The 27,530-nt window shown below is 33.3% G+C and overlaps 3 protein-coding genes and 2 pseudogenes across 3 annotated transcripts; 4 read left to right on the forward strand and 1 right to left on the reverse strand.

Moving 5' to 3' along the window:
• Positions 1–688: 688 nt before the first annotated feature.
• On the forward strand, positions 689–7,684 carry LOC125812298 (LEC14B homolog). Its single transcript, XM_049491809.1, has 10 exons — positions 689–873; positions 1,178–1,596; positions 1,705–1,824; positions 2,255–2,332; positions 3,624–3,806; positions 4,612–4,689; positions 5,087–5,262; positions 5,629–5,787; positions 6,671–6,731; positions 7,307–7,684. Exons 2-10 carry the CDS (start codon positions 1,228–1,230, stop codon positions 7,493–7,495), a joined length of 1,413 nt encoding a protein of 470 aa, XP_049347766.1. The 5' UTR covers positions 689–873; positions 1,178–1,227; the 3' UTR covers positions 7,496–7,684.
• Positions 7,685–8,566: 882 nt separating this feature from the next.
• On the forward strand, positions 8,567–8,718 carry LOC125812336 (U6atac minor spliceosomal RNA; annotated as a pseudogene).
• Positions 8,719–13,987: 5,269 nt separating this feature from the next.
• On the forward strand, positions 13,988–21,177 carry LOC125812326 (nucleoside hydrolase 4-like; annotated as a pseudogene).
• Positions 21,178–24,061: 2,884 nt separating this feature from the next.
• Positions 24,062–24,714, reverse strand: LOC125812330 (histone H3.2). The gene has a single exon (XM_049491844.1). The coding sequence runs from the start codon at positions 24,682–24,684 to the stop codon at positions 24,274–24,276; it is 411 nt and encodes a 136-aa protein (XP_049347801.1). The 5' UTR covers positions 24,685–24,714; the 3' UTR covers positions 24,062–24,273.
• Positions 24,715–25,697: 983 nt separating this feature from the next.
• On the forward strand, positions 25,698–27,267 carry LOC125812331 (uncharacterized). The gene is made up of 2 exons (XM_049491845.1): positions 25,698–25,901; positions 26,940–27,267. The coding sequence occupies exons 1-2, from the start codon at positions 25,766–25,768 to the stop codon at positions 27,062–27,064; spliced, it is 261 nt and encodes an 86-aa protein (XP_049347802.1). The 5' UTR covers positions 25,698–25,765; the 3' UTR covers positions 27,065–27,267.
• The last annotated feature ends 263 nt before the right edge of the window (positions 27,268–27,530 follow it).

Here is a 27,530-nt window from a genome sequence, read left to right on the forward strand (position 1 = left end):
TAAGTGCAATATGTTCAGGATACACTATATCCAAGTGGATTTGCAAGTATTTGAGATACATAGACAAATTTTGCTCGCCTCCCTCCATTTCGCACGCCCCTCTCCTATGTATTTGGTATCCCAAATACATATGAATCACACTAGATACATATAGATACATGTATCTAATGTGTATCTAGTGTGATTCACATGTATTTGGAATGCATGACTATCTCACTTCTCATCTCGCTCGCCTCTCTCCCTCTCTCACTTACCTCTTTCCCTGTTTTACTGTATGTGTAGCAAAAATACATGTATTTAGATGTATCATTTTCATTCTTCGATATATGATATGAAACACTTAATTAGTGATAAAATGCACAACTATTTGATAGTATATAAATAGAATTAGTATATATATTCCCTAAAACAAAAGCAATAACAGTCAATTCCAATTTCTTGTTATTGGATAAAAATCGAACATCTTTAAGGTTTGCAGGGCCATAACAAATAATTGGTGTGTTATTTACTTAATTTGTTTTTTCTACTCTCTACCTTGTCTTTTTATCTTAGTGTATGATTAATAATCAAACAATCAAATTAAATCGAATCAAAACTATAACAGTCAAATTAATAAATGTATAATTTAAAAATTAATTAATTACTAATTTTGACCAATAACCACCAAACCGACCTGCTCTAAGTTATATGTGATCCAACCAGGGGCCTTACCAGAACACCCCAGCTATTAGCTAAATCCAATAGGTGTTGCGGATTTTCTAACTTCCAGGAGTAGACCCTCTACTTCCACGTATTCGCTACACAGACCGTCAGCAATTTCAACAAAATCAAAATTTACTTTCTTGGATTCTGCACCTTCTTCTCAATCCTAAGGTATCAAACTTTTCTTTTCCCATTTCAGTTCACTTCTTTACATGTTCTATTGCTCGCTATAACTGTCTAATTTGATCCTAAGAACTTTTTTCTGTATGTTGTATGAAAAAGATTCAATCTTTTGGAATTTGAAGCTAAAGGGGTTGTTCAGATTACCTCACTTCATTTCTTTCTGTATGTTGTATGAAAAAGATTCAATCTTTTGGAATTCAAAGCTAAAGGGGTTGTTCAGATTACCTCAGTTCATTTTGATAGCTAGTGTTTTGATTTGACTGCCCCATCTTACTTAAAATTTGTTCTTCAGTTTGGTGTAGCATGGTTAGGTACTTTGAGGGGAAGTGACAAAGATAGACAATGAGCAGGTCTAGAAGGTTCTTGAATGAAAGGGCTAGGGGAGATGGGATGAAACTTATTGATGAAAGAGGTGGAACAAGTGTTCTTGATCATGAAATTTCCCAACTTACAAAGATTAGGTCAAATCCCCATGAAAGAATGAGACACCTGCTTCCTGGCAAGGGAAAAGAACCAGTTTCATCTGTTAAAATGTTGGCTGCTAGAGAAGGGAATTATACAGGCAGAGGAAGATTTTCGTCATCTGATTGTTGTCATCTTCTGAGCCGGTATCTTCCAACAAATGGTCCTTCTGTAGTTGACCAAATGAGGAGCTGTGCTTATGTTTCACAGTTTTCGACGGATGGTTCTCTTTTTGTTGCTGGATTTCAGGTTTGATCCATGTAGCTGAATTTTCTATTTCCGGAAAACATAAGAGAGTTTTTATTATTTTTCATGACTATTGTCGTGTTATGATCTTATTGTTCTTCCTGGAAACAGGAAAGTCATATTAGGATATATAATGTTGATCATGGCTGGAAAATCCAGAAGGATATTAGAGCAAAAAGTTTGAGATGGACAATCACTGATACGTCGCTTTCTCCTGATCAACGTTTTCTTGTAAGTTCGTGATGACTAATACAACTTTGTGCATAATTAGTCCTTGTCCATGTGGTTATAAATGGGATTTGGTTGGTTCTTATGCTTCCAGGAATCAGCTAAAAGATACTAAGTATTTCTTGACTCTGTAGATGTGGTTTTCTTGCGTAACACCATTTATAGATATTGAAATGAACGCCTTCCCAATAAATCTGGCTACTTTATTTCTGTTTTGCTTTAACAGAGTCTGTGACATTGAGGATAAGCTTTGTTTTTCTTGTTACATCATGAAATATACTTTCAGTACATTATCGCGAGCTCCTAATATGTGATTCATCTATAAGTCTATAACTTATTGAATTTGGTTAACATAGCATCTAATACACCATGGTTTTCTGCTGTCATTTCTTCTGTCACTATTCTGAGTTGGTTTTTATGTGTTGATCCACAGGTTTATTCCAGTATTTCACCCATTGTCCATATTGTTGATGTTGGATCTGGCATGAAACAGTCTGTTGCAAATGTTACGGTATGTTTTACTTGTTATATGTCAAAACATGTAAAAGATAGAAGACTTATGATATGCATCTTTGCTGCACTATTCTATCACCTGTTGATATCATAGAAGTCATTAATGTGTACTCCTGTGAATTTCGTGATAAAAGGATGACTGTAGATTTCAAATACAGAGGAACTAACTTTTACCAGTATTCTGGTTTTCAAATGAAGAATCTGAAATTTTGTTATAATTTCTGATCACCTGCATGAACAGTGCAGACATCATTTGCGTCCCCTTTACTTTTAGGGTAATTAAGGTGATGATGCTAATTTAATGTATCCTGTGCATCTTGTTATATTAGTTGGTTCAGCAAGAAGTGATAGGTTGTGCCTCGTTATAGGGAAGTAATTGTGCCACTATAACTTCCATTGGGACAATTGGAGGTCTTATTTAAGGGAGTCATTGGGTATGAAATGGTGTATGCCATGATTGTCATAGTGAGCTTCTATAATCAATGCCCTCAAGTGTCAATGTAGGTTTTTGATAGCCGTATACGAAAGACTTTGTTTAGTAATAGAGGTGTTTTTAACTGTGATAGTATTAAATTTCAACTTTCTTTTGCATTCATAAGACCAACAAGTGAAAAAATACACTACAGTTTCATACTTCGGTTATGCATACTTTGAACCCTCTTACTTCACCCCTTCTGGATTTTGCATACACTAATGTATATCAATGATGTGGTGGAGGATAAACAACAGAAGATTCTTGCTTTTTGTTATGGTATCATGAATATTGGACCTCACTTGGCACTTCGATTCTTGTCACTATTTCTAAAAGAGGATTTATGCTGAAAGTGATCAATCAACCACATGATGAGAGTATCTAATACCTTGCAGTTCAGCAATACTCAGATCAATTTCTAGTTAATTTTCAACTAGTGCCTTAAAAGTAGTTGTTACTAGTTCTCCCGATCTGTGATCAAAAGCAAATTAGTTTGAAGCTCTAGTGTGTATCTGACTCTTCTTTAGATCTTCTAATGGGAAGCTATTGTGCAGAAGTCTGACCCCAGTACCCCTCCTTAGATCTCCTACGGATGGGTAGCTTCTTTACAAAAGGGTTTAGTAAATAGTAATTAGGTAGATGAGCTTTGGCTGCATTTTTCTGAAAGTTCAATTTAAGGAGGGCATCTGGTCCTTGATGATATGGCCACCCATCTTAACTTGGTTTAAGTCATTACAATGACAGCATAACTTTTAAGCATATAGTTCGTGAGTTTTGGTGTGTGTTAATTTTTCTGGTATTTCCTCTTTTTCTGCAGGAAATTCATGAAGGCTTGGAATTTTCTTCCCCTACCTATGATTATGACAATTATACATTTGGAATATTCTCTGTGAAGTTCTCTACTGATGGGCGAGAACTTGTTGCTGGCAGCAGCGACAGTTCAATATATGTTTATGATCTTGAAGCAAAAAGGCTAAGTCTCCAAATTCCGGCTCATACGGTATTGTGATATTCTTCTAGTAATAGCAGATATGGCTAACCAATCATTTTGGTATCATCTTCATAAGATGTTATTTTCCAAGTTTATCTTCTCATGAAATCTAAAAAGAATTTGGGTGTGCCCCTGAATTAGGTACCTTGAAATAATGTTACCGTCATCAGATGATTTAAATATTATAAGTGCTATATCTAATTTAGCATTTCTTATCTCTCTTCTTTTGGTGAGGGAAAGAGTTGAGCCTACAAAAGTTAATTACACTGAAGTGAGAGCTGGTTCTTAGAACCTGTGTATACATTGTTATGACATTTCCTTTTATGTTGCATTTCCCCTTAGCAAGTCACTTTTCTTTCTGTTCTTTTTGCTGATCTGGGAAGTTTTACCCTATCACTTTCCTGAAAGAGGACATTAGTATTTTAGCATGATCATAGAATTTCTGACTCGCAGATTTAGTGTTGATTTATGTTCTCAATATATGCATACAGTAAAATGCTTCTTTTAACGAAGAATTTCCTAGAATATCATAATAGAACTTATTTTGGTACCGCAGCATTTTACCTTGTTGTGCTATGTTCCTGAGTAACTTTTAAGTTATTTCCTCAAGAACTTCAATTCACAAGTTTGACCAAAATATCCATTAAACTTGGCCATCTGATGTCGAAAACTTGTGAAGTGGGTGTCTTATGCTTTATACTAAATGCATCACATGCTATAATAGACATCTTGTAGCTACTCTTTCAGGTTCTTAGATATTCCCCTACACAGATGTAAAAGCATACTGTAATTCGATTGCTATTTTTCATTGCAGTCTGATGTTAATGCTGTATGCTTTGCTGATGAAACTGGACACCTCATATATTCTGGAAGCGATGATAGCCTGTGTAAGGTAAGTTTATCCTACTTTTTGATGGACTTAATTCATTTCCTATGACCATTTTCTGGGCTACTTCTGCTGTTACTTAACCAACCCAAGACTGGTAAAATGTCTGTCTAGTGAAGCATATTTCATGATGCTGTTCTCTGTTAAAATTCAGATAGATTGGTCATATGGAACCCTTTTGTCATTTATAGTTCTGTTTACCGATGGTGTTTGTACCATAACTAAAATCAGCTTCTTACCCCTTAATGATTCTTGTAAGTTGTTAAAAAATGCTTCTTTTTAACTAGCATTGGAGGATTCATTAGGATTCTCATGGGCCGCCGAAATACTGATGGTGTCTCTTTTCTTAGAATTTGCAAGTATTTATCTGTTTGACTTAGAAAGGGCTCTTGATCATATTCAGGTTTGGGACAGGCGTTGTTTTGGTACTAGAGAGCAAGCAGCTGGGGTTCTTATTGGACATCTAGAAGGCATTACATATGTTGACACTCGAGGAGATGGCCGGTATCTTATCTCAAATGGGAAAGATCAGGCTATCAAACTCTGGGATATAAGGAAAATGTCTTCTAACATTAATTAGTATGTCTCACTTGATCCTTTTTTCTTTTCTTTATTTTGTGTTGTCCGTCACCCTTTCCTACTTTTTCCTCGATACATCTTCCTTTCCGCACCCGCACCCCATGGGCATACTTAGTCCTTGAAGTGATTTTCTTTTCCCTGTTCACTTGTGCTTCAGTACATGACCAATCAGTGCATTTGAATCATGAGGGCCTACATTGCCTGAGTAATTTGCTCTACCCTTCATTACATAGAAATATTTGAGTGTGTTGTGCAGAGAGTAGGCTTATTGGTTTAACCTGTTTGGAATTGTTCTATAATGGTTGCCACTTGAGTCCAAAGAAGATCTCATTCACACTGCTAATAAGACTACTTTCTTTTGTATAGCTCCCCAAGGCCTAGAAGTTATGACTGGGATTACAGATGGATGGACTACCCAGAGCATGTTAGAAACAAGAGAAATCCACATGACCTGTCATTGGCTACTTATAAAGGCCACTCAGTCTTGCGCACTCTTATCCGCTGTTATTTCTCTCCTGCACATAGGTTGGTGGTTCATGCCTTAATACGTGTTGAGTTTTCTTTGCTAAACATGTTTCTGATTAAAATATTTAGCCAGCTTTTCTTACTTCTATAAGTATAGTTTGTCAGCTTTGGAATTTTTAGTGCCTCTGCATATCATAATTGTTTCTTTGCAGCTGCTCAAGAATTCCAGACTTTTGAATGTTCCAAGTTAATTGGCATCAGTTTTATTGCTTGTATTATGGAACCAATTGATTTTTATATTGGATTACAAATAGAGTGAAATCGTGGAATTGATTTTCTTAACTTCATGGATTTTTCGTGAGATATCCTCACCTAAGGGACAAGACCAATGTCCAATATTTGTTTGGTATAATCAACAGTTAAATCAAGGAATTACTTCAGCTTTAAGTGTTTGGTTAGAAGGAAAATATTTTCCACAGAAAATGTTCTCCTAGAAAACAAGTGTTCCTTATTTTCTAGTTTTGGTAAGTACACATTTTTTTTTTATTTCAAGAGCATTTATATGTAATCTAGTAAAACAATATGAGGGTGGGATGAGTGAGGGTTCGGGGGTGGGATGGTCAAGGGGTGGAGGTTGGAGGTGTTTGGTGGGGGGGAGGAGACAATTAACTTGGAATGTGACTTATGCAACTTGTTTTCCCTACTTCAATTATTGAGCTCATTTTCCTCATTTTTAAGGAACTTATTTTCGTAGAGAAAGTGTTCTCCAAAACATTTTGACCAACCAAAGACACTCATAATATTAACTAGTTTTATCATGATTCATGAATCTATTAACCTTCCGACTCATGTTTCTATAGTGTGTTGCGTTATGGTCCTTGATTCTGGTATTTGATGCCATCTGTAGAACAGTCGTCTAATCAGCAAAATTTATAATTTGCAGCACAGGGCAGAAGTTCATCTACACTGGATCAAGCGATTCTTCTGTCTATATCTATGATGTGGTATGCTTGGAGTTTTATACCCTTATTTGATTTGCTCTTTTTTCTTTTCAACATCCTACTTTATTGCTTCATAAATCAATATTAGGTTCATTAGCTAGTGAATCTTTTGTCGCAATCTGCTAAGTGCTTTATAGGACTTGGATACATGCATTCTGCTTGGAGTTTCTGCACCTTTGAGTGATTGGATCTGTTAATGCCAATTACTGATAGCTTGATAATCTGAGAGACTGGTGGAACTATGGTTTTGAACTCCCCTTTCTCTAACTTGATGATTAAGCAGTCAAAGATTAGCTTAAGAAAAATGTTATGTATCCAATTAGATGGTCAATTAGAGAAAAAGAAGTTTGAGCATGCCCTTTCATATTAGTCGCTTCCAAGTTCCAATGCTGGGCATGCTTCATGTAATATAATACGAAGGTCAAGCTGCACATCCCGTATATCTTTCTTTTTTTGATGATATGTGGTGTCTGGGGTAGCTTTTGCGCATATCACATTAAATTTGTTTTGGAAGCAAGGGACTTGATAAATCCTTGGATGCCAATTACTATCATGCATCTTGTTCATTCCTTTTGTAGGTGAGTGGAGCTCAGGTTGCAAAACTTGATTACCATCAGGAGCCGGTGAGAGACTGTAACTGGCACCCTTACTACCCTACGCTCGTTAGCTCTGGATGGGACGGTATCATTGCTAAGTGGGAGTTTTCTAGTACTGATACAAGCCCATTGCCAAAGAAGCCGCTATCCAGACTATGGAGGCGATCTTAGCATGCAGAAAGATGCTATTGGAGTACACACTGATTGAAAATTCCAAATCTCAAGTAGGTCTGTTCATGTTCTTTCTGCATATCGACATGTAGCCGTGTACTCTGGTTGTCCCTAACGGGATAGTCCAATGGCGCGATAGGTCAGAATGTCGCGAGTTCAAATCTTACTGGTTGCCTAGTTGAGCATTTGTCACTAACTATTATGTAAAAAGGGAGCTGTGATTCTATTATAAGTGAACGTTCATTGAGAATTTTATGAAAGATTAGTGTAAAAAGTTTCATTGAATGCATGTCTATATGTCATGTAGTGTACTACTTTTTATATTCATTCAATCAAACTATATTTCCTTGTCAAAATTAGTTGGGATTGACCTTCATTTATGTATTATTTATTTCAACAAATAATAATAAAAAAATAAGAAGAGGATTTTCAAAGTGGATCTAAAAACATATTTCTATGTGACATCAGTACTAAGTACGTTGTGGTTCAGGGATTTAGCAAGTCTACTGGTAGAACTTAATCGTTTTAATTATTTATATCACATGTTTGTTTGAAAAGTCACTTGATAATTGAAATTAGTGTAATTACACAATGTAGTGATTACATAGTATAGTAATTATGATGACCTATTTGTTTGACTAAATGTGATTAAAAGTGTACTTACACAAGTGTAATAGTTAGATAAAGTTTTAAATTAAAATTTAATCATCAAAAATATCAAAATAAAAGTTAATCACCAAAAATATCAAAACTAAAAATTGATATTTGCAAATATGTGCCTTTATAAATAATATTAAATTAGATATTTAAAATATATATTGTCTCTTAAAAATATATTAGTTAATAAACATATAACTTTTAACTAATATTATTTTAAAAAATAGTACATACATATATAAATTAATAATATTTTAATTTAATTAATCACAAAATAAAAGAAATTTTTGTAAAGAACATCATAGGATGCATGTTTAACAAAAACAATTTGTAATATTATAAATATAGTGTTACAAAATTATTCAAATATTTGACAAAAAAATAATTTATCAATTATAATTAAATAAAGTCAGTGTGTTTGAAGAAAGGAGAGATGGTTGACATCTCCCCCAATAGGGACGGGAACAACCTTCGAGCTTTATATGTTATCAGACACAATCAAAGAGTCAATACTACTAAAACAGATAAATTGAAATAAAAAATATAACATAAATTTAAAATTTTTAAAAAAGAAATAAAAAGTCAATACTATTAAAGCAAATAAATTGAAATCGAAAATATAGTATGAATTTAAAATTCAAAATAAATAAACAACATAATACTCTTATGTCAAATTTTCTAACACAAAATTAGAATATTACTTAAGCATATATAATTTAAAAGAAAAGAAATACATTAAATCTATAACATCTTCCAACAATGAGATTCTACTTTAATCATACACTAGAATAAATAAATTTAAAAAAAACGATTAATTACATGAGATTCAAGAAGCAAATGATTGGAAAATTAGAAGAAAGCAAATGAAAGATAAATAATGAAAAATGAAAAAAATATATTTTAAAAAAAAATATTAAAACAATAGAAATAAAAAAACAAAATTGAAAAAGAAAGTAAAGACAAAATTGAAAAAGAAACTAAAGTAACTTTATAATAATCCACAATTCTCACTTCCAATCCCACTGTCTGTCCACTTGGAGATGGTAATTATCTTCTCCTAATTATATCTGATTCTTTGTTATTAAGAGGAGTTGTTCGGATAATAAATACTTTTTACTTTTAATTCTAAAGTTATGAGTTCGAGTCTCCAAAGAAGTAAAGGTGAAACTCCGGGGGGAGGGAGAAGATAATTACACTCGAAGTCAATTTTCATATGCATTTCCAAGAGTTTATTTGTTTTAAGATTTAAATCTTAATCACTCACTTAATATATGATTAAATCTGAATATTAAGATCTATAACAAAATTTTAATATCATTAAAATATCCATTCAAAAGTTTTACAAAAATGCAGTTCTCCAACGTCATCCATTCATAACCCATCATCATTATTGTTGTCACCCATCATTATCAACTGCTATCATAATCACCCACAATAATCACCATTACAAATCACTATAATCCATCATCATTTACACTAGCCATTATTTACATAACTACTAGAGTATTAATTACCACCATAACAATAATCACAAATCATTCTTGAATCACTATCACTAGTCGCTAATATATATCATCAACCATCATCAATCACCATCATTCATTACTATTACTATCATCCACGCCATCAATTCACTAGCCAACATTACTGTCAACCATCATTATCACTAACTATTACTAACAATATCATTATTTCAATTTTCAATCATCATCTCTAGTTATCACTTTCATCAATACACCAGATAATTTCTTAAGAATATTTTATCAATATAATATTAAATTAATTATTTTATATTTAATAAAGATAGATTTATATATTCAAATGTCGAAAAAATAAATTATTTCACTCATTTAATATTTAAATTTCAATACTAATATGTCAACATTCAAATTGGTTTGAGATTCAAACATTTATATCGATACAATTTTTCGATTCTTCTATCGGTTTTAATTAATTTATTTATTAAAAATTTTAATTTTTCGATATAGTGTTTAGCCTGTAAGTGTCTCGGTTCTTCTGTGTACTGAAAAAACTGAATTTTTATTAATTATTTTTTAAAATCTGAATTGTATTTAACTTTGGCTCAAAATTTTTTGGTCCATTTTTATAAATCTCTTTACTCTTTAATTATCATATATTAATTCATATTTTTTAAAGAAATCGAAATTGCATCTAACATGAGAATGGTAACATCTAATTAATGTATGTAAGTACTTTTTTGGTTAATGAACCTTTCTCTGAGAATCGAATTTGCATCCAATTAATGTATGTTTGGTCTATAAAAATGTACATTTCTAGGAAAAATATTTAATTTTTAAAAATATATATATATTTTTTAAAAATTAAATAGTTTGGTCTAAAAGTATAAAATTTTGATCTTATACTTTAATGATTTGGTGCTTATTTTATTTATTTTTTACACTGAAAAAATTATTTTAAAAACATCAAATTTAAAAAACAAATCAAATTAATTTGATTTGATGTTGGATACACATTTTTTCAAAATGAAAAACCAAAAAATCAAATAAAAATGAGATAAGTGTCAAAACACACTTAAACTGTTCACCTTTTTTGGGTTTCATACCTAAACAATTGAGAGTGTGTTTCATACGTAAACTATCATTTTATTAGTTTGAAAAACATACATCAGTGATGTGTGTCATTAGAGCTGTCAATATGGGCTGGCCCACCCTGGCCATTCGGGCTAACCCATACAGGCTTTGAAGTTTGACGGGTCAGGCCGGGCTAGCCCATTTTTGGTGTGGGCCAAAAAATGGTCAGCCCAACCCACAAATACGTGGGCTACGGGCTTGCCGGGCCAGCCCGCTTTTCGTAAAAATATATTTTTAAAATCTTTTAAAATTAAATTATAATTTAAAAATATTATCATAAATATCGACAATATAATATTACATGATGTTAGTGTTACTACTTGTTAATCAAATCCACAAATAAAATTATTTTTATAATATTTATTAAGTTTGATTTCAAGTAAAAACATAAATAGCTAAATAAAAAATATAAACATAATTGTTTTCCAATGATCATAATAAAACACAAAACTATGACAATATTCCATAGGCTACGGCCTATGTAGTGATTCCTAGAAATTTTAGGGAATTTTTCTTTTACATAATACATATTTAATAAACATAATTTGTATTTAAATTGTAATATTTCAAACTTTAAACTGATTTTGAGTTAAGACTCTTGTTATTTTTAATACTCTATTTTATTTTTTAATTAATTTTTATTTGGCCCACAGGCCGGCCCTATCCATATTTCTCAAGCCCCACAAATCGGCAAACTTATTCAGGCCGGGCTAAAAAACTCTTTTCTTAAATGGGCTCCAAAAATCATAGCCCAATCCTATCAAATCTCGGGTTAGGCCAGGCCGGCCCAATGGGCCTAGCCTATATTGACGACTTTGTGTGTCATACACTCTTTTTTATTTGCAATAACCTTGCAACATGAATAAAATATTCCACATTAACAAAAATTAAATAAACTATTAATATTAGTTGAAAACTAAAAATTAAAGTGTCACTATCCAACAACAACAAAAAAATCTCACCCCATTCCACCATCTCCTCCCCCTCCCCCCCTCCCCCCACGACAATCCCCCGTCCTTTTATTTTAAAAAAATTTAGACCTCACCCCCTCCCCCCCTCCCCCCATGACAATCCCCCGTCCTTTTATTTTAAAAAAATTTAGACCTCACCCCCTCCCCCACTCCTTCCTAAAAAAAATAATTCTACCCCACCCCGTCTAACCCTCCACTCCTAATTTATTTTTATTTTTTTCTTACATTTTTCTCATTTTGTGTTGGATGTGTAGAGATAATATCTCAGATGGTCACTCAACTATGAATTATTTTCTCAGAAAGTCACTCAATTTGTAGGCTATTACACAGTGGAGAGTTTAACCAGTGCACACAAAGTGCTCATCCGAAGGGCAAAGACTGTGACAAAGATTATAGCGGTTACGGGTTATTATGGAATTAAAAAAAAAGAAGATAAGGAAACGATCGACTCTGTTGTGATCTTTAAGCTAATCTGCTTCTGAAATCATATGATAATCCAATTAACTAAAACTTGTTTCCAATTTGAGTGGTGAATAGTTTGGCAGTAAAATATCTTTTTATTTCTTAAATTTTGGTTAGAAGTAAAAAATTTATGTTAGTAAATTTTAATGAAAAATCAATTGAATTTGTTGATTGACTTTGTAAATAAAATATTCATAGTTGAGTGACTTTGTAAGTAAAACTAAGTTTAGTGACTTTCTGAGAAAATAACTCAATTGAGTGACTTTCTGAGGAAAAAAACTCATAGTTGAGTGATTTTTCAATTAAAAACCAAAGTTGAGTGATTTTCTGAGTAAAAAGTTCATAGTTGAGTGACCATTTGAGATATTATCTCTATATGCGTACATATATTTTTAGGAAAATATTTTTTTCTACTTGCGTACCGAATATAACAGAAATAAAAAATTTTATTCTAATTTTTTTTTTGCGGCAAGTAAAAAAAATATATTTTAAAAAATATATATATAAATATTTAATACAAAACGAGAAAAAATTAAAAGCGGAGGGCTATGTGGGGTGTAGAAATTTTTATTTTTAAAAAAAATTAAAATAATATCTAAATTATTATTTGAAGGGATTGGTTTAAAAAAATACTAAAAGTTTGGGATGGGAGGAATATGGTGAGAGGAAGGGGTAAGGGTTGTTCAAAATCGAACCGAAATTGATAGTCTGAACCCAAAAAAAGTTATTAGTTCATCGGTAATGGGTTATTGGTTTAACAATTTTGATTTTTTTTATTATCGGGTTATTTGTTCTTAACGGTTTGAGATTTTTTCTTAATGGGTTAACAAATAACCCGATAGTAAATTAATAAATTATATTTATACCATTTTGGTATATAAAGTCCTTGACTTAGAATTTAGTTTCATATTTTTATTTATGTCAGTCTCAAACTTTCGGTTATTTACAATGTGTTAGTGTTGTTTTTAACAAGATACAATTTATCAACTCATGTGCATGATTTATTTGGTTTTGTCACCACGTTTCTAAGTGATTTTCAATTATTTATTTTTTGTGTCAAATCTTAACGGTTAAACCAATAACTGAACCGATAACGATCAATAGCCAATAAACCGATGCGGCGATAATCGATAAGCTAATATCTTAATGGTTCTTAACGGTTCAGGATGTCTACAAACCGATAACGATTTGTTGAACCGACAGACTTCAAAACTGAACCGAACCGACCGATATGCAACTCTAGAAGAGGTGGAGTAGGGTAAGAAAAATATTTTACACTTTATTTTATAACTTTTTGGGAATATTAATACTTTAATTTTTAACTTTAACTAATATTAACAATTTATTTAATTTTTGTTATGAAATGTTTTGTCCATACAGAGTATGGTGTGATAATTTTCTTAAATAAAAAAAGAGTTTATTACACAGACCATGACGAAAGTGTAATAAAAAAGATATATGTATTTCACAAATTAATAAGTGATAGTTAAATATGAAATTTGCGCTCCCAATAATAGTATGAAACTAAAAATAAAATAAAATATTTGTTTAATCTTTATCTCGATAAAAATTTGATAAAATGAATGGAAGAATCAAACACCCATCACTATAGTGCGACCATACAAAAATGCGGATAACTATGTTCAGCATTTATAGAAAGATTCCAACTAGTTGTAGCAGACAAAGTTGCTGATCCTATTATATAGCTAAATTGTTAGAAGCTGTTTATTTTTCTTTTCAGAAGATTGAAATTCACCTAACAGAATCAAGAATCAGAGCTTCTGCTTTTGTAGTGATGAAAGAGAAAGAGACAATGGTGTTTCTGGGTTTTTTAGGCAAAGCAGTTTTAATGATGACTGTAATTTCAATTTTTGGGTGGAATGGAGTAAAGGGTCATCGAGTTCTTTTGGATACAGACATGGGTACTGATGATATCTTTGCTCTATTGTATCTTTTGAAGCTTAACCCATCCCAAATCGACTTGCAGGTTTGCTTTCACTTCACTCTACTTTATATTTCAATAAAAAATATAGTATTATTGCCTTACCTAGTTAATTTGTAATTTGCATGCCCAATTGGAGACAACAACAACAGACCCACACTCTAAGGAGGGTAAGATGTATGCTGCCTTACCCGTCCGTACATTTATTGGGTAGGGAGGTTGTTTCTGATTGACCTTCCACAATCATCCTTCTTTATCCGAGCTTGGGACTTGCAATGTGAACAAGCTCACATTGCCGGAGTTTACTAGAGGAGACACTATAGTAAATTATTGAGAGAAGTATTGAAAATATAGCGAATTATTAGTTTCATAATCAAACTATTGACACACTTAAAAATATTTTTTTACTTGACTAACTGAACTTAAATACTTCTCTGATCTTGCAACATGAGTGAAATACACCCCTAAATTTTCGCCAAATTAGAATAATTTAACAATTGATTTAAAACTATTATTAGGCTATTAACAAAATTTTCATCGATAACTATTTTATAAACCCGCTCCATTAAATTGTTTACTGCTCCGTATTTTTCAAAGCAGCATAGATGGGTGTCCATGTTTGTTTTATTAAAGGTTGGGACTTTCTCCTAAAGAATATGTTTTTATCATTTTCTTTATTTAATAGAACATGATAGTTTATAATATTTAGAGAATAAATTCTTTCATTATTTTATGATTGAATATATTATTCTTGCCTGTAAATACATGTTCATTATTGCAAAGCTGGTTATCTCCTAGAGTTGCTCAAATGCAGATTGTATAACTGCATTAATAAATATTGGAGGAGACCCGAACCTGCATAATTTTAAAAAATCAAGATTTTGCCTTCCCCGCCCCGCCTCATTGCCATTCTGTCAATAGTTCAGGCAGGCATGAAACTAATAATTTGCTCCAAGTTCACAGGTATTTTCATCACTTTTCTCTAAATTATTTAATCTGGCTAACTTTTGGTTTACAGAGATCCCAGTAATAGGTAATAGGTACCAACAAGTGCATGCAAGTTGACCTGCCAACACTGTTTTTCAAGAAATTTCAGTTTGTAGATGCTCTCTTTTTCTTCCTAACATTTGAGCTTCCTTTCTTTCCATGAGTAACTTTCCCTACCCGTTATTTAATAGGTAGACTAAACTAATTGCTCATTCTTTAAACAAAAGTCACTTTTTCTTCCCTTCTTTAGTTGAGTGCTGGGATCTTTCAAACTTGTAATTGTCGATTTCTTATCTTGGCTTTCATGTCATGATTTGAAATATTTATTAAGCTAAGGTGTGAAGATATTCATCATTCTTTCTGTTACTCATAAAGCACATGTAAAAATTGTTCGAAGCAAGGACTCTGAATTTGTATCTTCACTTACACTGTTGATAGCATTTAATGGGCCACTTGGAGTAGTCTTTGCGGATAGTAGGCCCCTCTGACAGTTTGGGCTAATTGTATCACCATTTCATTAAATAATGTGTCATATAGAAAATTAGTTGAGTATTCTTTTTGCTGCAGGCAGTAACTATTAGCACAAATGCATGGAGTGATGCAGGGCATGCTGTTAATCAAGTGTATGACATTCTTTACATGATGGGGCGCGATGATATTGCTGTTGGTGTGGGAGGTGAAGGTGGAATACTTCCTGATAGTACCATTCTGCCAAATGTTGGTGGATATCTGCCTATGATAGATCAGGTGAAGAAAGGTTTTCTGAGTTCTCGACTTTTCAATCACGTCTGCAAGTTAAAAATATTTGTAGTGATGTAAAACAAAATGTTTAATTATACTTCTGCAATATCTTTTCATTATTCTATTTGTAATGTGCTTCTAACATCTCACTGTTTTCCTCAGGGAAATGGTACAGCTGGATATTGTAGATATAGGCAAACTATTCCTGTGGGTCATGGAGGACGTCTGGACATTGACTCAAATTATGGGTTTCGGAAGAGCTTCCTTCCACAGGTATTTTCTTGCATTGTAGATATAGACAAGCTATTTGTGCTGGAAAGCGAATAAAATCATATTTGTAGAGGATTACTTGTAATTCGGTTTTTATTATATCCATCAAAGTGCCGAACTAGGATATAGTAAAATAATCAGTTTCCTCCCTCCCACCTCTTTAGTTCATGCGATACAGATGTTCAATTCTCTAATGCATGTGTCTTGACTACGATCATAGGACACTGGCAACATTTTAGACTTATTAATATGCAGATTGATTTCAACTCTATGGTTAGGGTTCCATTCTCTTCTTGTCTGGCTATTCAAGAAATGATGCATCACTATGTTCCTGTTTACTTCCCCTTTTCCTCTACATTTTCTATAAAACAGATCTTACCATTTCCAGAGGATTTCTTGCTTCAGTTCAGTAAGAACTGCCAAATTTCGGCACCTCATGACTAAGTCACCTTCATTCCCTCAGTACCCTTGGCCTCTTCTTGCTTCACTCAAACACCAAAATTGTGCCTGAGACTCGTGTTTCCACAGTACGCTTAGCACTTGCTGCAGGTGCATGGGAGATTAGGGGAAAGGCTGGAGAAAGTAACTTTTGACTGCAAAAGGATCATGTCTCACTCAAATGTGTCTCTGTCTGGTCTCATGATAATTTGGGATAAGGTAACTAGTGTACTACTTTTTTTCATGGGTAAAACACTGGGATCTGATTGAGAATCGGGATGCGATGTGTCTAAATGGAGGTGAAATGGATATAGAGGATTCATATAGTGACTAGGCTAGCTTGGATTGTCTGTTGGTAAAGAAATGGGATTTAATTTATGGAAAAGGAAAAAAAAAAGAACGTGAATTATAGTCTTGCTTGTATGTTGATAATGGCTGAGCACAAGATTAGTTCTGTCCCTCACAAATAACATGACTTGATGAAGCATAATCTCATCATTTCTTATTTTCCTTCTGCACCTTTTAATAATTTTCTTTCTGGATAAAAACTTTATTTCTTATGGAACTTGTAAACAGGGCACGAGAACATATTCACCTCTTCGACAGCCAACAGCTCAGAAAGTAATGATTGAAACGATTTCAGCTGGCCCCACAGTAGTTTTCCTTATTGGATCACTTACTAATTTTGCTTTGTTTCTTCTAAGTAATCCACATTTAAAGAAAAATGTTGAGCACATTTACATCATGGGGGGTGGCATAAGGTCAAAGAACCCTAAAGGTTGCTGTCCAGACGATGCCAGTCCCTCTTGCCAACCTCAACAATGTGGTGACCGTGGTAATTTATTTACAGATTTCACAAGCAATCCTTATGCAGAGTTCAACATATTTATGGATCCTTTTGCTGCATATCAGGTATTACATGTACCCGTATGCGTTAAGTTGTGAACTCCTTTGTTTTGATATTTGTAGCCATATGTCTTGCTAATCTTAAATGAACAGGAGCTGTTATCATTATATTATCTTGCAGGTTATTCATTCGGACATTCCAATTACTATTGTCCCATTGGATGCCACTAACACCATTCTTGTGAATAAAACTTTTTGGAGACCTTTGAGAAGAATCAACACACCTATGAAGCACAATACTGTTTCAAGTCTCTGAAAATCATTCGCGATACATGGTTCGATGACCAATTCTATAGGGTAACAATCCAGGAATATAGAACTTAAAATTCTGTGGTACTAAAGACATTTGTTTGATTACTGAGGAGAATGTGATATACGCAGAGTTATTTTATGTGGGACTCATTTATGTCGGGTATATCTTCTTCAATCATGCATAAACAACATAAACACCAAGGAGAAAATGAATTTGCTGAAATGGAGTATATCAATGTTACTGTAATTACTTCAAATAAGCCATATGGTGTATCTGATGGATCAAATCCATTCTTTGATGGTAGTAAAACTCCAAGGTTCAACTTAGAAAGAAATGGAGTACACAGCGGCCATGTTCAGACGAGACTTCGTGATCCTTTTTGCATAGTCAAGAACAGAAGGGGAAGATGCCAGGTGATTGATTTTTTCTATCTGAAATATGATTTCCTCTTTCATCTTAATAACAGATGATATGTTGCATCTGTGGAAAAGGTTGATCCTTCCTGTTTACCGAAGTATGATATTTATGTTTTCTATCAACTAGTATGAGAAATGAAATAGTAGTGTTGTTCTTCTTCTCTATGTTCTTGCATTACTATTCATTTCTGATACCTTTCTGTATTTCATACTTGTTCTAAATCGATGACAATTATCAGGATGGTTATACAAAAGAAGTTAACAAGCCAGGAGGAGTGCCTGTTCTTGTTGCTGTTAGAGCAAAACCTAATCGAAATGCTAGCAGCATATTAGACAGAGAGTTCTCTGTTAGCTTTCTGGATGTAAGTTTAAAATTAATTTCTCAGTCTGAATTGGTTGGAACTTGTACATGTCTCTTTCTGAATCAGACCGAGCTGAAGTTTGCTTGTGGCATTTTGCATTACAGTTTTAACATAGTCAGCAGAAACCGATGCTATATTGCTCGTGGTTGCAGGTCTTAAACCAAGCAGAACACACTGGAAGATTCAATTTCACCACACAATTTCCTCATTACAGAGAAGCATTTTACAAACCGGATCTGAGGGGAAAGAATTTCGGGAAGAATCTTGTTTTTGATATGGATATGAGTGTTGGAGACTTTCTATCTCTCTTCTATCTCCTCAAATTACCTGTAGAAGATATCAATCTCAAGGTAAATTGGCCTTCCATAAGTTGTGTTCCATCTGTTTATGCATAGTCCTTATTGTCAGTGAGATCCTCGACTGAAAATATTAAGAATTTAGTTTTTGATCAGACATTGGTTGTAGTTGCAGTAAATTTCCTCAATCAGAATGTCTCTTCATGTTTAACTAAATTCTATTCTGTTCAATTTTGGGATAAAACTGTTGTTAGCCGTCATGAGAATTGTTTTGCGTCACTTTTGTGAGAAACCTATTGGGGAAACATAGTTGATTCCACAGGGATAATTTATTTTTTGTCATAATTAATTGATGCCTTTCAATGTGAAACAACTTCTTTTCAATAATTCAGGCTATAATAGTGAGTCCGACTGGCTGGGCAAATGCTGCAACAATTGATTGTGTATATGATTTGCTTCACATGATGGGTCGTGACGACATTCCTGTGGGCCTTGGAAATGGATTTGCAATGAACCAGTCTGATACTGTTTTCTCTACAGTTGGAGACTGCAGATACAGCAAGGTTATCCCACAAGGTAGCGGTGGATTTCTAGACTCGGACACTTTGTATGGTTTAGCTCGTTCTTTACCTCGAAGTCCTAGGAGGTATATTCTCTACTCTGATAGCGTAAAGAATATATTCCCTTGTGCATTCATGAAATTTGACAAACATTGACATATTACTTTTCTCATTTTGGTTATATAAACTTTCACATGTTTATTATCTGATATAGCATTATACAATTAAAAATTTCCTGATATAACAGCCATATAATAATACCAGATACACAGCAGAAAATTCTGTAAAATTTGGAGCTCCTCGAAATACTGATCATCCTGAACTCAGACAACCTCTAGCATTGGAAGTATTGGAATCAGTGGTGAAATCACTTGATCCTGGATCGAAAATTACTATTTTGGCGAATGGCCCATTGACTAATATAGCAAAGCTTATTCTGGAAGGAAAGAATACAAGCAATGTTATACAGGCAAGTGTTCTTCCATTCTTGTGGTCTTTGAGGAGAGAATAAAGACTATACTTCAGTTAGGAACCAGATGTTAATATATACATCCTGACTCGACTGTGAGAATTTAGTTGCAGATCCTTCTCTAAGACCTCAGGTAGATTTTCCTCTCATAAGCAAACTTCCTTTGTCAGTCAACTCCCTCAAATTTCATATTATAAACATATTAAGTCATCATTTAGCTTAGATAGCTGTTTTATTCCGTTGTGATTGATCTCTATGTAAATCCTTGCCATATCAATGACTCTGTTTTGCTTCATGGGTTGAGAATTTGAGATATCCATCATAGATATTTCCATTAATTTGAAAGGTATTATATTCTGAATTTTGATGCAGGATATATTAATTGTTGGGGGACACATCAATTATAATAACACCGAGAAGGGAAATGTCATCAATGTTCCTTGTAACAAATTTGCGGAACTGAATATGTTTCTTGACCCTTTTTCTGCAAAAACAGTTCTGAGTTCTGAACATAATATCACTCTCATTCCACTTGGAATGCAGCGGAAAGTCAGTGCATTCCCTCAAATTCTTGAAAAACTCTACTTGGAAAGGACACCAGAAGCAGTCTTTGCCAGGCGCTTGATGTCAAGGTTGTATCGCCTGCAAAAGCTCCATCCTGCATAGCAACATGTGGTATATAATTCTCATCTCAATTTCTCAATATGTTTCCCTGTCACCTGGTCTTTTTGCTATATATTCCAGCAATTTGTTTGGTGATATTCATAACAGATATATCGTTGCAATAATTGTCTGAGTTATTTCAAACTCCACTTCCTAATATTTCAGGATATGTTTATTGGTGAGATCCTTGGTGCAGTAGTAGCTGGAGATCTGTCAGCACTAAAATCTACCTTTGAATTGAAGAAGTTAAAAGTGAGTGCTACTGGAGTTGAATCTGAAGATGGCGAAATCAGTATTGATAAAGAGCACGGAAAAACAGTAAAAGTATTGGAGAGTGTGGATCCATCAGCTTATTACAATGTTTTTGCACAACGACTTGGGGATAAAACGCAGGCAGCTGTAATTGGAAGCTTCAACGAGCAGAGAAGAATTTGGAGTACACCATCTAATTCATCTAAAATTTAGCAACAAATGCAAAGTTTCACATTCAGAACGTGAGCACTATATCCGTGTGGTTTAACAAGCAAGCGTTTTGTTACATTTAGAGTTACTCGATATGTATTTGTGTTGATGGAAGGTAGCTGTGATAAAATAGTGGAGATGGGGTCTTAACATGATTCATATGATCAATTGTTGTGTTGATTGGAGACTACCAATTTCAAAAATTTGTTCAGTGCTCTTCTTGCTTTGCAACTGTTATAACAATCACTAAAATGAATCCCTTCTTCATGTCTTCATTTTTTTTTCCCACACCACTCTCTAATCTCCATCTCAATTTTCTCATTTCTGTTTTAAAGTGTTGGCAACAATTATTAGCTTTCTTAATTTTTAGTTTTGTTTTTATTTATGTGATAGTAAGATAATGGAGCCAAATACCATACCATTTGGCGAATGTGTATTATTATTATTACAAGAATAGGCTCATTTGAGCCTATTTAACGCGATTCACTTATGCAAGATTAGCAATACTCGCAATAAAATAAGTTTGTCATAATAAGTCTTCGAATAATAATATTCACCTACTAATTAATTTTTTGAATTTCTTAAATGACCATCCAATTTATAACTAAGTTTTTCTTTATTTCTTAATAATCTCCGTGTCAAGTCAATATTATTTTCTTTAACCAAAAATATAAATTTTTATAGGTAAAATATTCTCCTATTTACCCTGTAAACTTAGCCAATAGGAGTAACATTTAGTTGATAAAATAGGTTTTATTATTAAGCCAAATAAAAGGTAGATTTCTTTCAGGAATAAAGGGGTGAAAATTGGTGTAACTAAAAGATAAGTAGCAAAAGTAACCGTCTATGCACTCCTAGTCCTATTTTGTGTAGAAAAAAAGTAAGGTTAATTTGCAGACGGTAAAGGTTTATTTCCAAATATGTTTAAATAGAAAGGAAGTTCCTAAAATTTCTTATATAAGATTAATTTGTAGGCGGTAAAGGTTTATTTCCAAATATGTTTTAGGAAATGGAAAGGAAGTTCCTAAATAAGATTAATTTGTAGGCGGTAAAGGTTTATTTCCAAATATGTTGCTAAAATTTCCTATATAAGGGAGCTTTAAGAAAGAAAAAAGTGAGAGGTTAGAGAGAGTGTTGAGAGAATGGATGATATCGAAGAAGTATTCATGAAATGGAATTACATCGACAAGAAGCCTTATGATAAATGCCACATGATTGAAGAAGCTATCCTAGTTGCTGGAATCAAATATCCTCATCAATTTCACAAGCGCAAAAACAGGATAATCAGGATGATATCCAACCCCAGTACCTTCGATGATGAAGATGACGATACTAGTACTTTTGAAGAAGAGGTCTTGATATTATGATGATTCAATATATGTTGTAATAACTACATGATTACTATTTTTTATTTGAAGTAATATAGAATTTCGTTATATGTTTTTATCATCGTAATCCAACTCTTAGTTTATTCATACTTTCCTTACACTAATGTATGCAATCAGGATGCTATTTATCTCTCTAGTCTCAATAACTGTTAACCTACATAATCCTGACATGATCATAGCTGAGTCTTAGTTCCTTTTTATGATTCTGAAATCATTATTGTATAGTATCATCTTAGATGAACTCTTGATTTAGTGTACACATTCCCTTACACTATCAGGCATATCAGCTAACCTACCTGAGTTTAGAAGTTCCAATCTTTAAAATACAGAAAGCTAATCAATTGACAAATCTTTTAAATACATACCAGACATTTAGATGATATTGATATCAACCCATAGAAGTCTAGGAAAGGTTGGGAATCTTGTAGATTTGTAGCAAGTATGTGACTGTAACACTACTTATCCCAATAGATTAATTTGACTGGTTCCATCACTTTGCTGACACATTCAGAACAAAATTTTACCTTCTTCAGTTGCGAAAGTATTAATAATGAGAACCAACCACTGATGAAACCATTTGCAATCTACACATAAGCTGAGTACTTCAAGTCGAGACTTAAAACTTAAAAAACAAAAATTCTCCCAGGTAACACAGACCAACAATCTGAGGTAAGACAAGAGACTGACTTATTCAACACCTTAAAGAACAATAGAGAGAAAAGGCAGTGTCCTCGTTTCCAAACATAACTTAAATTTTTCTGAGTATCAGTCAGTTTAAGAAGTCCACAATCTCTCTAGCAGTCTGGTGTAGTCAAGTGTACTTCAGCATATATAATGACTTTTGGCCAAAAAAAATATGCAATTAGGAAGCTTGTACGAGGTCTAGTTTAGCACAAAAAGTTGTCAACCATTAATATTGAGTGAAATACTGAAAAAAAAATACACTAGCATTTAGATAACAAAGATAATATTCAGTTTCAGACAACTGATAAAGGGAAATACCAATGCCACAAAGTGAAGACTTTGTGAGTCAATGTTGAATTAAAAATACCTCAAATCTTGGCAGAAAGTAATGGAATTCCATTTTCCTACTCCTACATAAACAAAAGTCCATTTTGTTATCAGGATGTTTTCGACCATAACAAATGTCAAGTAGTTCTTTGTGATAGTATTCTGGGATCTAGATACATTTATTCCTCCTCAAAATACATGGCAACATCAACCACTGAATAAGTACCATAAATGGAAATTCTTCATACCCAAAAATCACAAGGTAAAAGTAAGAATGATTTACACCATTTCAAAAAGAAAGATAACTAAATTCTTCAATTCTAGATAGAGTAGCATTGTATGTAATTAGCCCAAAGCAGTCTAGCATTCTGAATCCATACAAATTAAAAACTTACCTAAATTTGTTGGAGATGAGATGCCTCACAATAGACCAATCTCAGCTTAAACACAACAGCAGCAGCACCACAAACCATTTTGCCAGATGCTAAACTCAACAGAAAATTCATTAAATGACCATGTCAAATGCAGCATAAGTTCAACACACTAGCACATGATAACAATCAATCTGTCTCGAAAAATGATAAATGATAGCATCTTAATAAACAAAACTTATAGCAAAACAAATTTCAGCGCCATAACTACTACAACAAATTCAACAAGCTAAGGTTCAATCTTCAATAAATGGCAAATAACAAACACATGTAGTAACAAGATCTTTGATAGAACAAAACAAAGTACAAATTTCATTACTCAGATTCCTGAATTCTAGTAAACCACCAGTTTACACATACTACAACTGAAAACATCTATTAGATGTACAATACTTAGCCCAGCATTCCAACTTCCAATAAGGGATCTAAGCAAAACGATTGAACAAAAATTGGCTTTAAACCATTAAAAAAAAACTTATTCTTAAGCCCTTTCTCCACGAATCCTCCTAGCAAGCTGAATATCCTTAGGCATAATCGTAACCCTCTTGGCATGAATTGCACAGAGATTAGTATCTTCAAAGAGACCGACAAGGTAAGCCTCAGCAGCCTCTTGTAGAGCAGCAACAGCACTACTCTGAAACCTCAGATCTGTCTTGAAATCCTGAGCAATTTCCCTCACCAGCCTTTGAAATGGAAGCTTCCTAATCAACAACTCCGTAGATTTCTGATACTTCCTGATCTCCCTCAAAGCCACAGTTCCTGGGCGGAAACGGTGAGGCTTCTTCACTCCTCCAGTTGCCGGAGCTGACTTTCTTGCAGCCTTGGTTGCTAGCTGCTTCCTTGGTGCCTTTCCACCTGTGGATTTGCGAGCTGTTTGCTTAGTACGGGCCATTTGAAACTGAATGTATACAGAGAAAAACTAGAGTTCTGAAATGATGAATTAGAGAAATGGGTAATGGAGGTATTTATACTGAGAGATAGAGGGCGGGAAGTTTGAAAATTTTGGAAAAGAGTTTGAAATCTTTTTGGCGCCGTTGATTGAGATTTTGAGTTTAACGGTGGAGATTGGAGAAGAGCTGATTGCTCGAATAGCGATCCAAGTGCTACCATAGTAGCAAATGTTTATTTGCCACGTGGATTCAGCGCAAAAGTTACTCCATTGTTATTTTCTTTTACTTTTATTTTTCTCAAGGGCTAATAGTAGGACTTGCATGTGTAATTAATAATTTCACCATAATTTTAACATGTTTCTATGTCTTATTCTTATCTTATTAACCGTAAATCAATAATTTAAACTAATAATTGGACTTAGATTTAAAAGGATAAGACACATAAATTATAGTACTAATAATTAAATATTGTTTTCTTGATGCTTAAGAACTTGTTAAAGAGATAACTGAACATATTAAAGCAAAAAAACAAGTTAGACTATAAAGTTCTAAGTTTAATTTGAAGTTATTTTTTAAATTTTAAAAATAGTTTATAATATGCCTTTTCAACTCTTTTTTATTTTAAAAAATTATGTTTAAATACATTCAATTATAAATATTATTTCAAATATTGGTTGCAAAATATATAACGTCTAATACTTTTATAAATTTCACAAAAGAAAAAATATTTTAAATTTATGATCAAACACCTTGTTAGCTCCCATTTGACCATAGATTACGAATTTAAGTTAAAATTTAGAAATTTAAAATTATATTTAGATATATATTTTACTTGAATATTTTTTTTTTGAAATTTTATAAGTGAAAATTTAAAAATATTTAGCAATCAAACTATAAAATTGTATGACAATTTTTTTAAAAAAGAAATATTACTACTTTGACAAAATTTATGGCCAAAACGCCAGCTTGAGGAAACGACGACGTTCATACAGGTGGTTCCTGTGTATTGTGTCACTCATCGCCACGACTACAATTTTGATACCAAAAACAGGTAATTTCTGTGTGTGAAAGAGAAACCCAAAAATGGGGAAGATGATATTCAGAGTAGTGATAGCTATTTTAGTAGTATTGTTACTCTACTACGTCGGCCGGCCTCTCTACTGGAAAATCTCCGCCACCGTTCACGATATCCGCCACAACAAACAAACCGTCTCCGGAGGTCTCTCATCTCAACTTTCTCTTTCACTACAATCACTTGTTCAATCTGATACTCTAATCGTTGAAAAACAGAAGAAAAATCTGATTCTATTATCTTAACATTAATTACTCAATCCTAATTTTGATATCTATAGAAAACAGAATTCGTTTAGATATTTGTTCACATTTCTGTCTTGGAATCAAAGATGGATCTAGTATTTAAAGGCTTGTTAATTCTTGTAAGAGTATTTTCTATATTCATGTATTGGAGATGTAGCTGTTGATGCTCATTTGGCTCTATTTCGAATTGGATTTTCTACATTCTAATTTGTATCGTATAATTGTTTGTAGGCCATGTATAATTGCTTCCTAGGAGTTCTAGTTTTTTAGTTTGATCTCTCGGTTTTGTTTTCCTTGTAGCTGCTCGTACACTGATGCTCATTTGCCTCTGCTTCAAATTGGAGTTTCTACATTGTATCATATAATTGTTTGTGTAGGCCACATATAATTGCTTCCTATGAATTCTAGTATTTTTGTTTGATCTCTCGAATTTCTTTTCCTTGTAGCTGCTCGTACACTGATGCTCATTTTCCTCTGCTTCAAATTGGAGTTTCTAAGTTGTATCTTAGAATTGTGTGTGTTGGCCACATATAATTGCTTCCTATGAATTCTAGTTTTTTTGTTTGATCTCTCGGTGTTGTTTCTCTTGTAGCTGCTCGTACACTGATGCTCATTTGCCTCTGCTCCGAATTCGAGTTTCTACATTGTATCTCTTGATTTTGTTTTCCTTCTAGTTGCATCATATGCTGATGCTCATTTGCCTCTGCTTCCAATTAGAGTTTCTACATGGTATCTCTCGATTTTGTTTTCTTTGTAGGACTTTCTGAATGTTCTTCCTATCAATTGTGTCTCTGTTGATGCAATGCATGCATGCCTTGTTTTTCTTTTAAATTTTCTGTTGAAGTGTTATAATTCATGCTTTTAGCTAAGCATGATTAAGTGAGTGGTCACAACATTGTAATTTTGAGGTTTGATATATTGTTATATTGTTTTGGTGTAGGATTTTCACAAATTGTTCAGGCAGCTCAGAATTCAGTGGGTTGGTTCCACGATGAGTCCGATTTAGGAGTGCTCGACGTTGGAATCGCGGCAGCAAGGAGGATTCTTCTTCATAAGGTTTTGTAAAGCATTGTACATTTGAAATGCTAAAATGTTACTTTCATGTGTTGAGACTGTCGCTAGTGATTAATGTAGATCTTCGAATAAACGTGTTATAGTTGTGGAGACTTTCAAACTTTTGAAGTGTTGGCAATTGTTGCTACACCTTGTACTAATTTCAGACCATATCAGAATATCAAACAATCAAATTGTCTGTGTATTTCTCTTGATCCTACTTAAATACTTTGATCCCACTTACTAGATCTCTCGTTTGTTCTTTTCCTTATAGAGAAGAAAAGAAGAAAAATCTCTAGTTTGCTAATTCCTGTCTTTGTGTTAATTGAACAAGCTTGTACATAAAGGTAACCGCTAGTTACAGATCATCAACCTTTTGACACGAATTATATCTCATGCTAATTTGATTTGTTCTTCCAAGGGTCACACACGAAAGAAGCTCAACAATATCTCACTTAACTCTAGGGAAAACATAATT

This window comes from Solanum verrucosum, unplaced genomic scaffold (assembly GCF_900185275.1).
Source record: "Solanum verrucosum unplaced genomic scaffold, falcon-dt-bn FXZP01000115.1, whole genome shotgun sequence".
In the NCBI taxonomy this organism is placed as follows: Eukaryota; Viridiplantae; Streptophyta; class Magnoliopsida; order Solanales; family Solanaceae; genus Solanum; species Solanum verrucosum.